The following is a 15,644-nucleotide window of genomic DNA, read 5'->3' on the forward strand; positions in this document are numbered from 1 at the left end:
GAATATTATTCAGTTACTCCAGTCTTTGGTGGTACTTATTCAGAAGAGTAGTGCTCCTTTGTGGCCACATGGAGGGTATGTAGGAGGTGGGAGATGACTGGAGAGACAGGACGTGGGAGATCTGTTTCTGGACAAGTTGTGAGGGAAGTGCAGTTCTTGAAGTCCTCCATGACACCCTTGGTATATCTGGAGAGGCCTGCTGGTCACTACATAGGTGATGACACTAGCAGTTAGGATGCATGGAAGAGCCTTCTTGGTATGGAATGGGTAGCAGTTGTTCAAGTTGAGCTATTGTTGGTGGCTGGTAGGTTTGATGTGGATGGAGGTACTGATGTAGCAAGGTCAGCATTAAAGATGGTGGCTTTTTGTGTTGAGGAGTACCAGGTCAAGGGAATGGCAGAGGTGACGTTGACCTTCTGGAGGAATATGGATAGGATGCCCTGATTCTCAGTCCAGATCACAAAGATGTCATCAATGAATCTCAACCAGATGAGGGACTTGGGATTCTAGGAGGTTAGGGAGGATACCTCTAGATGGCCCATGATTAAAAATGGCTCTGAGCACTATGGGACTTAACTTCTAAGGTCATTAGTCCCTAGAACTTAGAACTACTTAAACCGAACTAACCTAAGGACATCACACACATCCATGCCCGAGGCAGGATTCGAACCTGCGACCGTAGTGGCCACGCGGTTCCAGACTGTAGCGCCTTTAACCGCTTGGCCACCACGGCCGGCGGCCCATGATTAGGTTGGCATAGGATGGAGCCATATGAGTGCCCATTGTTGTACTACTGATTTGTTTGAAGGTGATGCATTTTCCTGACTCGTGTGTGTGTGTGTGTGTGTGTGTGTGTGTGTGTGTGTGTGTGTGTGTGTGTGTGTGCGTGTGCGCACGTCACACGCGCGCGTATTTGTATCCATTGTTGATGAAGTCCAATGGTTAAAAGCTTTAATTGTGAAAGTCTTTTTGTTGTGTCTCTCCGAGACTCAGCATCACCGCTATATGGTGAGTAGCAACTTTTCTTCTCATAATATTGTAAGTAAACTAAAAAGTTTATTGTAATCTTCACTCCTCTCAAATTTTCATAAATGACTTTGCTTATTGTGGACAACAGCTGCAACTAGGAAAGGAGAGGGGGGATAGATTACAAGTGTGGGTGTTGTCTGTGATTAATTGACTAATAATGAAGTTTTATCTGTTCCAGAAATTGATTGATTTTGTAGATTTTTGATATTTATGTACAAATAAAATTTTAATCACATGGGGAAAAAGCCAAAGGCTGCCCTACAAAGGTGTTTTAGACCAGCAGTGATGATGTATTACCATTAATGATGGGCCAGATTTAATGAAAGTGTAGAGGACTTTACAACTACAATCAGGCACATCAGAAAGGAAAGATAAGTACAAACTATTTATGAAGTTAAATTGCTTGTAGACTTATGTGCTTGTTAAGAAAATGAGTAGGAATGAAAGCAAAAGTGAGGTAGAAATGAAAGTTGCAAGATCCAGTCAGGATATGCTTGAGCCATTGTATAGATACATAAGGAAAAGCCCCAACAAACTACAACAAAAATTTAAAACCAGTGATAATAATCATTAGCGCAGCCATTGTAAGCGTCGACATAGATATATTTAGCTACGCCGGAAGGTGAATAACAAACGATAAAAACTCCAGTCATTTTTTTTGGCATTCATTAGAGAGACTCTGTCTTTAGTTCTTGTGGCAAGAAGACGTTTTTCTTGTGAATCAATTTGTTGTTTGAACAATAATCCTATGAAAATACTAAGTCTGAAAATTCGTTTTTTGTGCAAATCTTTTCTTCTGCGCATCATCTCAATGTCAGGTCAACAAGCGGCCTGCATCGGAAGAAGAAGCCAAATTAAGAACTGTTATACACACGGTCAAGAGAGAAATACTTATGGCAGAAGAAGATGAATATAACCAAGGACACCAGACATAAGTTCACAACACCACTGACTCACAATTTAAGGGATATGTGAATTAAACGTGATAAAACAATTTATTCGCTGCAAAAAATCATAAAAAATCAAATATATTTTGCAGTTAATTTTGGCAAAACTAGAGGAAGTGAAGACAGAGAACAATAGTGAATTTAGGGCAGTTAATGATCAGTTAACTGAAATAAGAACTGAAAACAAGAGCAAAATGGACCAAATACAAGATCAGATAGATCAACTTAGTAATCAGGTTTCAGAGTTAAACAAATGAGCTGTCAGAGGAGTTAAAAAGTGTGAACGAAAAGGCTGATGTTTTAGAAAATAAATTTATTGTTTTGGAAAATGAGTTTGCAGTGGAGTCAGCAAAACAATCAAAGAATGTTGATGACATCAGAGTTGAACAGAAGGCCACAGTGGAAAAAAACTCAACAAAATATCATCAGTTTAAACCAAAACATTTTAAATGTAAAAAACACTATGCAAACTAATGTAACTGTTTTAGATCAAAAAAGATTGTCATGGGATTGATTACAAGGACCTGAAAATTGTCTTGAATAATTTTTACAATATGTTGACACATTGGGTAGGGTAGTAGAAATAAGTATGCACTATAATAATAGGAATGATATAAATCACAATGGGAGTAATCACAGAAACAGAGATAATGGTAACTTCTATCAGGATTGATTCATTTGTGTGAAACAGTGATCTAAGGGAATCTCATTTTGTTGCTACATTTCATTATAATTTAAAGGTGGGGTTTCTTCTGATTTTGGAAGTGGAGTTTTTATTTCACATCAAATTACAGCATCCATCGCAACAATTTCTCCATTGACATTAAGGAAGCAGTTGTCTTGCTTATTACTGATAATGAATAAAATTCATACAGCAAGACTTGGTAGAAATGAAGGTTAGTTTTTGAGAAGACTGTTTCTCTACTTTTTAACGCAATGTATTGTGTTCTGTTTGCTGCCATTGTTTCCTGCTTAGATAACGTTCAAAATTTGCATCAATACCCATAATCCTACACCACTAGTTTCCAGCAATTACTATATTTCCTTACAGACAGAAGTTCTTACATAATCAAATGGCTATACAGTGTGGGCACACTATTATTTAAGATAGCTATATTATCTGGAAAACTGTACAAGCAGGAGAGTGAGAGGGTGTTATATAATTACACCTTAGACATTCTTTACTACACAAAATTTCATTATAAGCTGCAACTGTGTAGTCTTTTTGTCCATTACCTGATCTCAGTGATATCAGATTTATCTAAATCAGCTAAGGCAAGACGAGCAGCTTCTAGTGCTGGCATAGCTGCCTTCAGAACTTCCTCTGCTTCTTCCTTCTCTGCCTGAATGACTTTTGCCTGTTCTTCAATTTCACGACCTTTTGCCTCAGCAATTTCCTTCTTACTGCTGGCCAGCGCCGTTGCTGTTAGCATAGAAATAGAAAGTAATCAAATACTATTTATTTAACAAAACTTATGGTGATTTATGTAAAGTATCTAAGGTAAAATATAATGCAGCTTTACTGGCAATTACAATTAATGTAAAAAATGTGATCATTACTTTCATATTTAATACAAATTAATTTTAGTGATGACTGTTGAAGTACAAGAGAGGAAAGTAGTAACCAACCTTAAAATTTCAAGTTCAGTTGGCAGTCACAGATACAGAATTAGTACAAATACAAGCTTTAATTTGCAATGATAATTTCAGAATTAAGTCACATTACTGCAGTAAATTTCAACTTCCCAAGTTAGTGACGACATTCATTCAGAAGATATTTACTTGTATCAAATGAAGAGTATAAAATTTGAGGACAGTGCTTATCTTCAGAAAATGAAATTCAAAGTACTGCCATCAGCATATATAAAAGTAGAAAAACCAGCTTAACGTTTGGAACTGTTAGCACCTTTCTCAGGGAGAAGATAGGGATACATTGTGGGAGGTTAGAAGGGAGACACAGGTCACTCTGAGCACAGGCTGTGAGTTATCCACCTGTTGTGAGAATGAGTGGATCATTGATGAATTGGAAAGCATTTGAGTAATAATGCATGGTCCAGTCACATTAGTGTGACCACCATCTATGTTCAATGTCTATCAGCATTAACCACTCACAGATGGCAGGTGGCAGCAAAGACTGTAGGGTACACAAAGCCTGTCATGGGGATGAGGAAAACAGTGCAGTCATAGTCACAATGCAGAAACAAAGAGAGTTATCAGACATCAAAAAGGGCATGAGCATTGGCTTTTGGGCCAAGGGTGGAAGCATTTCCAGAAAACTGTTCATGCACCACTGTGGTTAAAGTACACCATGCAAGTCAAAATGGCACTACCCAAAACCAGCACCAAACCAACTGAGGTGCACCATGGGTCATATCTGACAGGGGTGAATTATGGCTGCAGGAATAGTACAGGCAAAGAGATGAGGAACTGTTGTGCAACTGACCACCCAAATGAACCAAGGAGATACTAACAATGTCTCGTCATCAACTGTTCAGTGAATGTCCACAGCAGGTGCCTGAGACAAGCACCCATGCTTGCTGCTGTTCATCAACAATGCAGGCTGAAAACTGCATGCCAGTACCACAACTGGAAGTCCACTGAGTCACGACAGATGGCCTTTTCAGGTGAATCACAATCTATGCTCCATCAGGCAGATGGAAAACATCCTGCAACAATCATCAAAAAGAACCAGGCTGGAGGAGGAAGCATTATGGTCTGGGGAATGTTTTTATGGCAAACCCTACATGATCTCATCATTCTGGAAGGCACAACAATGGATCAACACCAGTCTGCACCTGTCCTTGGGGACCATGCCCATACCTACGTGCACTGTGTTTCTCCTTGGCATGATGGCCTCTACCAGCAGGACAATGCAATGTGAAATAGAGCTCTTAATGTACTGGCACAGTTTTAAGATCATAAGGATGACTTTAATATAATCCTCTGGCCATCAAACTTCCCAGATTCAAACCCAACAGAGAAGCTATTGGACTACCTTGAGCAGGCTATTTGCACCAAGAATCTTTAACAGAGGAATCCAGTGCAGCTGGCCACTCACTGGATTAAATATGGCTCCAAATCCCTGACAGTACCTTCCAGAACCTCACTGACTCTCTTCCTGCACATCCACACTGCAAACTGTGTGACAGGTTGTTACATTAATGTGGCAGGACTGTGTATATTTCTCCTGTATAGCAGTATTTTATTGTTCTCATCCAGTTGAACTTCAAAAGTGAAAATTTCACCACAGACAGATCATACATAGTGTATCATGGAAGAAGAATGGATCAGGAATCAATAGTTGTCCAGAAAACATCAGTACAGGAAAGACTAGCTATGGCAAGTGGGGTCTAATTTTTATGCCAAATCAGTTACGAATGACGAACATTACTTACCTGCTCCAGACATCACAACTTGAAGGCAAATCACAGATGTCACCTCAGACATATACTGTCGACATTAGATGGCAACCACAGCCATCAAAGCTTTTATTCACAAGCAGTGCAAGCAGTGGTGAAGGCATGGTTTTATGGGTGCCATGAGCCAATATTATATGAATCCATTGCAGGAGAGAATGTCAACATAATGCCACATAACTCCATAATAATGCCAGAGCTACCACAAATACTCCAAACACTCAATCATCACAACTTCCATAGTTTTTAATTATCCAAAATCTGCATTTTCCAGTCTCATAAGAGAAGGCACACCCTACTGTAAGTGATCAATGAAATTCAGAACACTTCAAAGGCAATAACCTTGCTCAGAATAACATTCAAAGCACGATCGATGAGATATGCAATGTGGTCTTAGAATAACTAGTCCAGACTCCCCTAGACCACCTGGATCCACATGAGATAGAATTATTTGTATCTTCAAACTGATGAATGGGACATAATATCTTTCAACAGATTGCACATCAGTGAGATCTGACAGAGGAAACCTGCTCCACATGATGTTATTCAATCTGTATATTGAGCAAGCAGTAAAGGGAACAAATGAAAAATTTGGAGTAGGAATTAATATACATGGAGAAGAAATAAAAACTCTGAGGTTTTCCAATGACATTGTAATTCTATCAGAGACAGCAAAGGACCTGGAAGAGCAGCTGAAAGGAATGGACAGTGTATTGAAAGGAGGATATAAGATAACATCAACAAAAGCAAAACAAAGATAATGGTATTTAGTCGAATTTTTTGTAAAAAAAGAAAAATGTTTTTAATGTTCAATGTAGTATCCCTTGGTATTTTCATGAAGTATGGTTTGTGCACATAGGATCTCCTTGAAGTATTTTTTTCAAGTTTGATTCAATTCAGTGTGTGCTGGTAGAAGCTCTCTGTTGTTGAATCGAGCTGTACGGTAAGAATATAGCTACAAACGGAGACTACAAAGTGATTATCAATAAACTCGAAGAGCCTGAAGATTGGGCAAAATGGAAATGGCATATCTCTATGGTACTCCATATATATGAACTGGAAGACATTATTATCAGTACGCGCGAACCCGCTGTGGTGCCTCGGGAACCAACAAGCGAACAGAAGGCAGCATACGCAGAATGGCAAAAGAATGACGTGAAAGCAGCAAGTTTGATAGCAAGTGCGCTAAGCAAACCAGTAGCTGAACTTGTATTGACATGCAGAAATGCTAAAGAAATATGGGACAAACTACATGCGAGATTTGAACGTAGTAGCACACAATGCTTGAACATGTTAATTGAAACATTCTTCCATGTCAAACGTGAAGAGGCAGAAGATGTTAGCTCACATGTTGCTAAGCTACAAAAGTTATTTGCAGATTTAAATGATGAATTAATGAAACATGAAGAGAATACATTGTTTGAAACACAATACCGTCTGAAAACCAAAATTTAAACTTACTTATTGAAAAACTTTGTGTTATTGAACTGCGTGAACAAAGTACAACTGATGTAACTGCAATGGTTGTGTATAACTCACGAAAAAATAAGATGACAAAAGAACAAGCAAAACAAAAATTTCCATGTAACAAATGTAAACAACTAGGACAGTGGACAGCGGAGTGTCCACAGAACCATCGTGACTGCAATAATGAGCGGCAAGGAGAGAAGGTGAGTGAAAACGCTGTGTTTACTTCGTGTGCCATGGGTGCATCTACTGTAAATTATATTGACGTAAATAAATGGTATTGTGATAGTGGTGCTACGAAGCATATCACCCCGTATAAACAATACTTCGTCTTGTACAGAGAATTTGATGTTCCTGAAGTGGTTTCATTATGAAGACAAGGTACTAACATGCATGCACTTGGTACAGGCTCAGTTTACATCGAAATAAGATGAAACAATGAATGGTATAGGGCCAGGTTGGAAAATGTTTTGTATGTGCCCGATGCAGGCTCTCATTTGTTCTCTTTCAGAGCAGCTGCAGGTAAACATCATCATGATAGGCTATGTGGAAAATGGTCTGTACGTGTTGAATATGCGTGTTATCAGACCAGAAAACAGTGTTCAAGTAAATATAGGCTAGCGACATCTGAAACGCTGCAAATGTACCATTAAAGATTCGGTCATCAAAATAAGCAACACACCAAGAACATTTTGAAGAAACTTAACATCAGTGTAGAAGGTTGTAATGATGAATTTTGTGACGGTTGCGCATTATGAAAGATGCATAGAATACCATTCAAACATGAACAAAAGCGCTCCACAATTACTGGTGAATTAATTCACGCAGATGTCAATGGACCAATGAGTACAGAGTCGTTTGGAGGTGCTCGATATTATGTATGTTTTAAAGACGATTTCAGTAAATTTTGTCGAATTTTCTTTCTTAAGCACAAACATGAAGTGTACGATATGCTTAAGCAGTTTTTAAATGAAGCACAAACTAGAGGACATGTTGTTAAACAATTTCGATGTGATGGAGGCAAGGAATTTAACAACAACATGATTAAGAAATTACTCATGGATAAAGGAATAGAATTACTGATTTCTCGACTGTATACTCCTGAACAAAATGGTGTGGCTGAACGAGAAAACAGAACAATTGTTGAAGCCGCACGTTCAATGCTAAACACAAGCAGGCTACCAAGAGGACTGTGGGCATAAGCATGCAATACAGCAGTCTATATTTTAAATCGTACTGGTAGGTCTTCAGTTCCAGAGAAATTTCCATATGAGCTGTGGTACAATCGATCAGTGGGAAAACTTGATCTTCTCAGAATTTTTGGCACAGGTTGCTATGTTCATATAAGCAAACAATTCCATTCAAAGTTTGATGAAAAGGCTGTTTTTGGACAACTCATTGGGTATGTCAATGACAAAGATGGATTTAGGGTCTGGGTTCCTTCCAAAAGGAAAGTTGTCTTGAGTCATGATATAAAATTTAAATCAGGTACAGTGTGTAGCTCCCACAGTGATCACATTACCTCAGACATTCCTCGAAAGTCTGCTTCTGGAGGAAGTCAAAGTGAACAAAACTTTAATGGACTTGAATCTGGGCCGGCCGGTGTGGCTGTGCGCTTAAAGGCACTTCAGTCTGGAACCGTGTGACCGCTAAGGTCGCAGGTTCGAATCCTGCCTCGGGCATGGATGTGTGTGATGTCCTTAGGTTAGTTAGGTTTAAGTAGTTCTAAGTTCTAGGGGACTGATGACCACAGATGTTAAGTCCCATAGTGCTAAGAGCCATTTGAACCATCTGAACTTGAATCTGGAGGCAGTCAGGAATCAGATGGCAATAACAAAAAATCAGAATTCCTGAAAGCCAAAGCATCAGAATCTTCTAATGTAGATGAACTGGAGAACAGAAGACTACGAAGAAAACCAGCCTGGATAGAAAGTGGTGTGTTCTTGATGTTTTCAAAAGTTACTGCTGGCGAACAAAAAAATCCAAACTGTTTTTCTGATGTATTACAGTCGAATGAGAAATAAAATTGGATGCAAGCTATCAATGAAGAACTAGGATCACTAAAGAGAAACAATACTTGGGTGTTTGTTGAATGTCCTATGAATGCCAAAGTATAACAAAATAGTTGGGTTCTACGTCGAAAAGTTTCAGCTGATGGAAACACTTGCTTCAAGGCCCCATTAGTTGCTAAAGGATATATTCAGCAAGCAGGAATAGATTATGAAGATACATTTAGTCCTGTTGCACGTTATGACACCATTAGAGTTTTGCTAGCAGTAGCTGCTTCATTAAAACTGGTGCTGAAACAATTTTATGTGAAGACAGCATTTTTGAATGGAAGACTTCAAGATGAAGTATACATAGAACAACCAGAGGCTTTGAAGATAGTACGCATCGAGTGTGTCTCCAGAAACAGAGTCTCTGTGGACTAAAACAAGCACCACACTGCTGGAACAAACAGTTTATGGGAGTTATGGAGAAAGCAGGTTTTCGGAACAGTGCTGCAGATCCTTGGTTGTTTTATCACAAATGCAATGAAAAAAGATTTTGTGTAGCTATTTACGTTGATGACAGCCTAACTGTTGGCAGTGACGAAGAAGAAATAACAGCATTTCTGAACACTTTACAATGTGAATTTGATATAACATTGGGGACTATTGACAGTTTTCTTGGCATAAAAATAAAACAAAATGAAAATGGAGCAATTATGATAAGTCAAGAAAAGTACACGAAAGAAATACTGGAAAGATTTCGAATGGTAGAATCTGACATGAATTCAACTCCCATTGGATGTGAAGAAAATGATCAGAATGAAACAGAAACAATTTCGTCCTCCGTTCCATATAACGAGGCAATTGGATGTCTTATGTATCTCTCAATAGCAACTTGTCCAGACATAAGTTTTGCAGTCAATAAAGCTGCTCGAGCTATGAGAAAACCAACTGCTTCAGACTGGAACTGAGTTAAACACATATTTCAGTATCTGAAAGGTACATTAAATGATGGTATTAGCTATAATAGAGAAGAAAATCTGAGAATTTACAGTGATGCTGATTTTGCTGGAGAAAAACAGACACGACGTTCAACAACTGGTATTGTGGCAAAGTACCATGGAGGGGCAATATCATGGACAAGTCAGTTGCAGAAGGTAGTGGCTACATCTACAACAGAAGCAGAAATCATTTCAGCAAGTGAAGAAGCCAAAGAATTAGGCCTAATTTGGTTATGTCATTTACTACGTGACTTGGTTGAAATGCCGGAACAACCTCCAACACTTTATATTGACAATGCCAGTGCATTAAAATTGGCAAAAACCCTGAATATCATCGTCTGTCAAAACACATAGAGGTCCGACACTTCTATGTTCGTGAAAGATTTCTGAATGGTGAAATTTTGGGAGAACATATAGATGGAAAAAACCAGTTAGCTGATCTGCTGACAAAGCCACATGAGCGAGTTCAATTTAATTTGCTGCGTGCAGAGATTGGTGTGAAGGAAGTCAAAAAGTAACTCTTTGTTTTCATATGACTGTTTTATTTATCCTTTTGGAGGAAGTGTTGTAAACAGGAAAAATGTTTTTAATGTTCAATGTCGTATTCCTTGGTATTTTCATGAAGTATGTTTTGTGTATATAGGATCTCCTTGAAGTTCTTTTTTTTCCAGTTAAGTGCCAAATCTGTATCCTAAAGAAATATAACATTTTAAATGAAACTGTTTTGTTCAGACTTAATAATTTGCAACAGAATTAAATCAAGTTATGCTGTGGAAATTAGATTAGGAAATGAGACAACATTAACTATCTGGGGAGCAAAATAAATGATGATGGTCAAACTAGAGAGGATAGAAAATGTAGACAGGCGATGGCAAGGAAAACATTCCTGAAGAAGATAAATTTGTTGTCAAGTGTAGATTTAAGTGTCAGGAAGTCATTTCTGAAAGTATTTGTATGGAGTGTAGCCCTGTATGGAAGTGAAAAATGGACAATAAATAGTTTAGACAAGAAAAGAACAGAAGCTTTATAAATGTGGTGCTACAGAAGAATGATGAAGATTAGATGGGTAAATCATGTAACTAATGAGGAGGTACTGAATATAATTGGGGAGAATAGAAATTTGTGGTACAACTTGACTAGAAGAAGGGATTGGTTTATAGGACATGTTCTGAGGCATCAAGGGATCACCAGTTTAGTATTGGAGGGCAGCATGTAGGGTAGAAATCATAGAGGGAAACCAAGAGATGAATACACTTAGCATATTCAGAAGGATGTAGGTTGCAGTAGGTACTTGGAGATGAAGTTTGCACAGGTAGAGTAGCATGGAGAACTGCAACAAACCTATCTCTGGACTGAAAACCACAACAAAAATCAATCCTAACTTCCAAATTAGACTCTCGATACAACACAATTCAAGAAGACTAGATTGATGGGAAGAGTGTCACTTCTCTATTCATACTTCATAACTTCCTTACTAGTTGCCTATAAGTGTGCCAGTAAGACAAGCAAAGTATCATTATAAGAAGGTGCAGGGGTAACGCTTCTGACATTGGAGAGAACTGCAATTTTGAGAGGTTGAGGATCATTTCTGGGGCTGCTAAGGTATACGCATTGTTCTGTGGGTTTGACAAACAGCACACCCTTAGGAGTGAGGGAAAAATCTCCTCATGCAGATGGAGTTCCTTGCTAACAGCCTCTCTATCTATAGATACCCACACACCACATGATCCATGCCAGTTTTCTGTTTTATTTCAATTACCCAACTGACCAGATGACTAAAAATCTTGTATAGCAATGATTCTTCAAAAATTTCCTGCAAATATATCTGCAGTTAGCTACAATCTGCACATTACTTAGAATGGCACATGTATTTTTATATTATGTGGATTCAAATGCTTCTTGAAATTTTTTTTCAACCAATGTGGAATGAAGCAACAGGCACATTATGAGTTCCTTTACTTAAAATGTCTTGAATTAGTGCAACTATAAATTTTTAATGAAACACTGTTGCTTATTGTTTTCTTCATTTAATTTATTTTATGTAAGCCAGTGTCAAACCCTTATAGTTCACTTAAAAATGAGAGGTGTATCTGTTTAAACTGCAACTGAGTATATTATGGACAACTGATAGTCCCCATCAGCAAATTATTAAAATTTGTTTTAACCCAAAAGTATTTACTGGAGATACTCTGTAACTGAGACTGAGTATGCTGATAGTTGCCACTAGTAAATTATTAATGTAAATTAGTTTATTTTATAGAGAAGATATTGAGTTGCAGGGATGCACAATGAAAAGATAGCTATACATTTAAGTTTTTGGCTGAAAGATCTTCTTCTGAAGTAGAAAACACACACACATTCATTCAGGCACACTTGACACACACATGATCACTGTCTTTAGCTAGTGTGGCAGTGACTCTGCAGCTACAACTGCCAGAGATGGTGGTCGAGGCTTTTTGGTTTAAAGCTTAAATGTAAAGCAGTATTTTTGTTGTGCCTCTCTGCGGCTCAACGTTTCATCTATATGGTAATCTGTAAACTATTCCTTCCATAGAATTGTTGTTATTCCTTCCTGGACTGTTTGATAGTTCTTTTGATGAGTAAATTTGCAAGTGTTGAAGTATGTGACACAAATGGCCATATCTTTTGATTTTATTTATGTAGAAGCTTTAATTTTTTACACCACAAAGGGACTTTAGACATTAGTATTTGATATAGGTCTCAAATTGTTACCTCCTTCCATTCCTGAGAAAAAGGGATCTCAACAACTGGACAAATAGACAGACAAACAACAAATGACCAAAAAATAGTTTAATGTGATGTAATTACAAATTAACAATTCTCCCATTTCTTCCTTTACTTGCATTATGAAACCTTGCTGTTAGTCAACGTTCATGATTCTAGGTGAACAGGAGGCACCCTATAGGATCTGATGAGAGAGGTTGCAGTACCCGCATATTTGACATAAACAGCCATATCTTTTGACTGCACTGACTCAGAAGCTTAAGTGTCTTACACCCTCAGGGGCCATATTGAAGTAAATTTTAAACTTGATACCTCTTTATTTTTGTATATGATTTAACTAAAAATTGGCCAGGTGCGAGTAGGACTCTTGCACTGAGGGATACGTAAAAATTTAATTTTGTATATAGACAGTTCATTCATACCAGGAAATGAGAATCTTGACAATTTTTGCCTGTTATCAGCATTAATAGTGGCAGGACACTGATCCTGGGGATTCCACAATTTTTAAGAATGTTTTAATTCTTTTAACATAAATGTAACATAAATTCATCCAGGAGGCAGGTGAACATTGTTATAACAATCAATAGTATTCCATCGAGGCTGACCGGGGTGAAAGTCAAACATCAGGCAAGAAAAAGAAAGTTTTTTTTTTTTCATCTGATAGAAACACAAATTAAAATGTTCTAATTTTTTACATTACTTGCACTGTGAAACATTGCTTCTTCTCAAATTTCATAAATCCAGGTCAATGGGAAGTGTCCTACAGGTTTGGTGAATGAGTTTTCGAGTATCAAAATATGTGACATAAATTGCCATATTATATCACTGAGTTGACTTAGAACCTTAAAATTTTTGCACTGCCAATGGACCATAAACCCTTAATATGAAATTTGAACTAGACACATCTACCGTTCCTGAGAAAAAGCATTCTGAACTATCGGACACACAGAGAAATGAGCAATAAAGCAATTCTATAAGGGTTCTTTATTTACAGATTGAGGCATGAAACCCTAAAAAATCAACAATTTTCCTTTGATTTTACAATGAAACATTCCTTCTTGCCAAATTTCATGATACTAGATCAAAGGGAGGTACCCTGTAGAATCCTCAGAGTCTTTCGCTGTGGCATGATTGGATAAAATCTTCTCAGTTTTCAAGCCACGTTGATTCTAATAAAATTCTTGAGTTTTTGATGGCTCCACCATTGTCATCAGCAGTAAAATTACTGACACAGCAATAGGCTCACCACTGTCTCCTGCAGTTGCAAATTTCTTCATGGAGCACTTTGAGGTGCAGACGGCGAACTCTGTGTCTGTCTTGCTTCCTTAGGTACGTCAATGACTCATTCCTGATATGGCCTCAAGGTGACAATAAACTGCAGCAGTTTGTGGATCACATGAAAGGTGCCCATCCCAACATTAAATTTACTATCATGATGGAGAAGGAAGGCAAGCTACCATCCTTAGATGTTTTAGTTGATCTGAAGGCAGGAGGCCAGCTTGGTCATTCATTGTACAAGGAAAACAACTCACACGGATCAATATTTGAATGATGGTAGTTTTCACCTCCCTGTACCCAAGAAAGTGGTCCTGAACATGTCAATACACAGAGCAAATGTTATTTCTGATTATGACCACCTACAGCACTTGAGGCACATGTTCAGGGAGAATGGTTACAGTAAAAGAGAAATTGCAAATGCTTTCAGGTGTCACTGAAGAAGGATGCCTTGTGAATCAGCAGGAGAAGCCAAGCTGGCAGATTTCATACCATACTGTGGGGCAACAAGCAGCAAGTTAGGACACCAACTGCAGAGACATGGATTGAGACCAGTGTTCTGGCCCGCCCCAAAGATATGAGATATGTTGCATCCTCTTAAAGATGACATAGCTCTTCATGTGCCCAGAGTGTATCATGTCCCTTGCAAGTGCAGCAGCATCTATATACACCATACAACTCACACAGTTGCAGAATGTTGTACCAAGCAAAAGAGACATATTAAGCATAGGGAGCTCAACAAGTCAGCCGTAGCTGAGCATTGTCTCGAAAACAGACACAAAATACAGTTTGAGAACACAAGAGTCTTAGCTCATGCATCAACATACTCGGACTCAGTTATAAAAGAGGTGGCTGAGATTTGAATGGAGTGCAACAATTTCAACAGAGGGCAAGGCTACATACAGGGTTGGTTGTGGGAACGGGCTTTGGATGTCAAAAGGAAGCAACAGCTGACGCTTAACGCATGTAGGGAGGCAGGAGCAGCAGTTTCAAATGTGGTGCCAGCCCCTTGCTCCACCAGATGTATCTTGGTCCCACGGTGGGCAGAGCTGCTATGAGCTGCCCAACTCGCCTTTCTCAGAAGCATCATTTCAGCCATCTCTGATTGGTGCCAGCAGCTGTATTCATAGGTATATAAGCAAGAAAGAGTGCCAGTCCTGGCAGTCAGTAGTTTTACTCCAGACAAAAATGGCAGAGCTAGCCATTGAAATCTTGAGAATTTTATTAGAATTGATGTGGTTTGAAAACTGGGAAGATTTTGTCGAGTTCACTGTAGGTTTTAATGAGTGAGCTGCTCAGTATTAAAACATCTACATCTATAATTTGCAAACCACCATGAAGTGCACGGTAGAGGGTACACCCCATTATACCAGTCATTGGGGTTTCTTCCTGTACCATCCACTTAAGGATCCAGGGAAGAATGATTGTTTGAATGCCTCTGTGCATACTGTTATTATTCTAATCTTATTCTCACACTCTTTATGTGAGTAATATGTAAGGGGTTGTAGTACATTCCTAGAGTCTTCAGTCAAAGCTTATTCTTGAAACTTTGTTAATGGACTTTCTCAGAATAGTTTTTGCCCTTCTTCAAGAATCCTTCAGTTCAGTTTTTTCAGTCTTCTGGGACACTCCCCCATGGCGGAAACAAACCTGTGACCATTAATGCTGCCATTTCCTATGCATGTTCCATATCCTCCATTGTCCTAATTGGTATGAGTCCCACATACTTAAACAATATTCTAGAACTATTCATGCGAGTGATTTGTATGCAAT

The 15,644-nt window shown here is 38.4% G+C and overlaps 1 protein-coding gene across 1 annotated transcript in view; it reads right to left on the minus strand.

Annotated features, from left to right (window-relative positions):
• LOC126263364 (dynein axonemal heavy chain 10) overlaps window positions 1-15,644 on the minus strand; it is a 1,742,213-nt gene that overhangs the window by 335,960 nt on the left and 1,390,609 nt on the right. Inside the window, exon 57 of the mRNA XM_049960456.1 lies at window positions 3,213-3,399. Within this exon, the coding sequence (XP_049816413.1) occupies window positions 3,213-3,399 (187 nt within the window). The remainder of the gene's footprint in view (window positions 1-3,212; window positions 3,400-15,644) is intronic.

This window comes from Schistocerca nitens, chromosome 6, assembly GCF_023898315.1.
Source record: "Schistocerca nitens isolate TAMUIC-IGC-003100 chromosome 6, iqSchNite1.1, whole genome shotgun sequence".
Taxonomy (NCBI): domain Eukaryota; kingdom Metazoa; phylum Arthropoda; class Insecta; order Orthoptera; family Acrididae; genus Schistocerca; species Schistocerca nitens.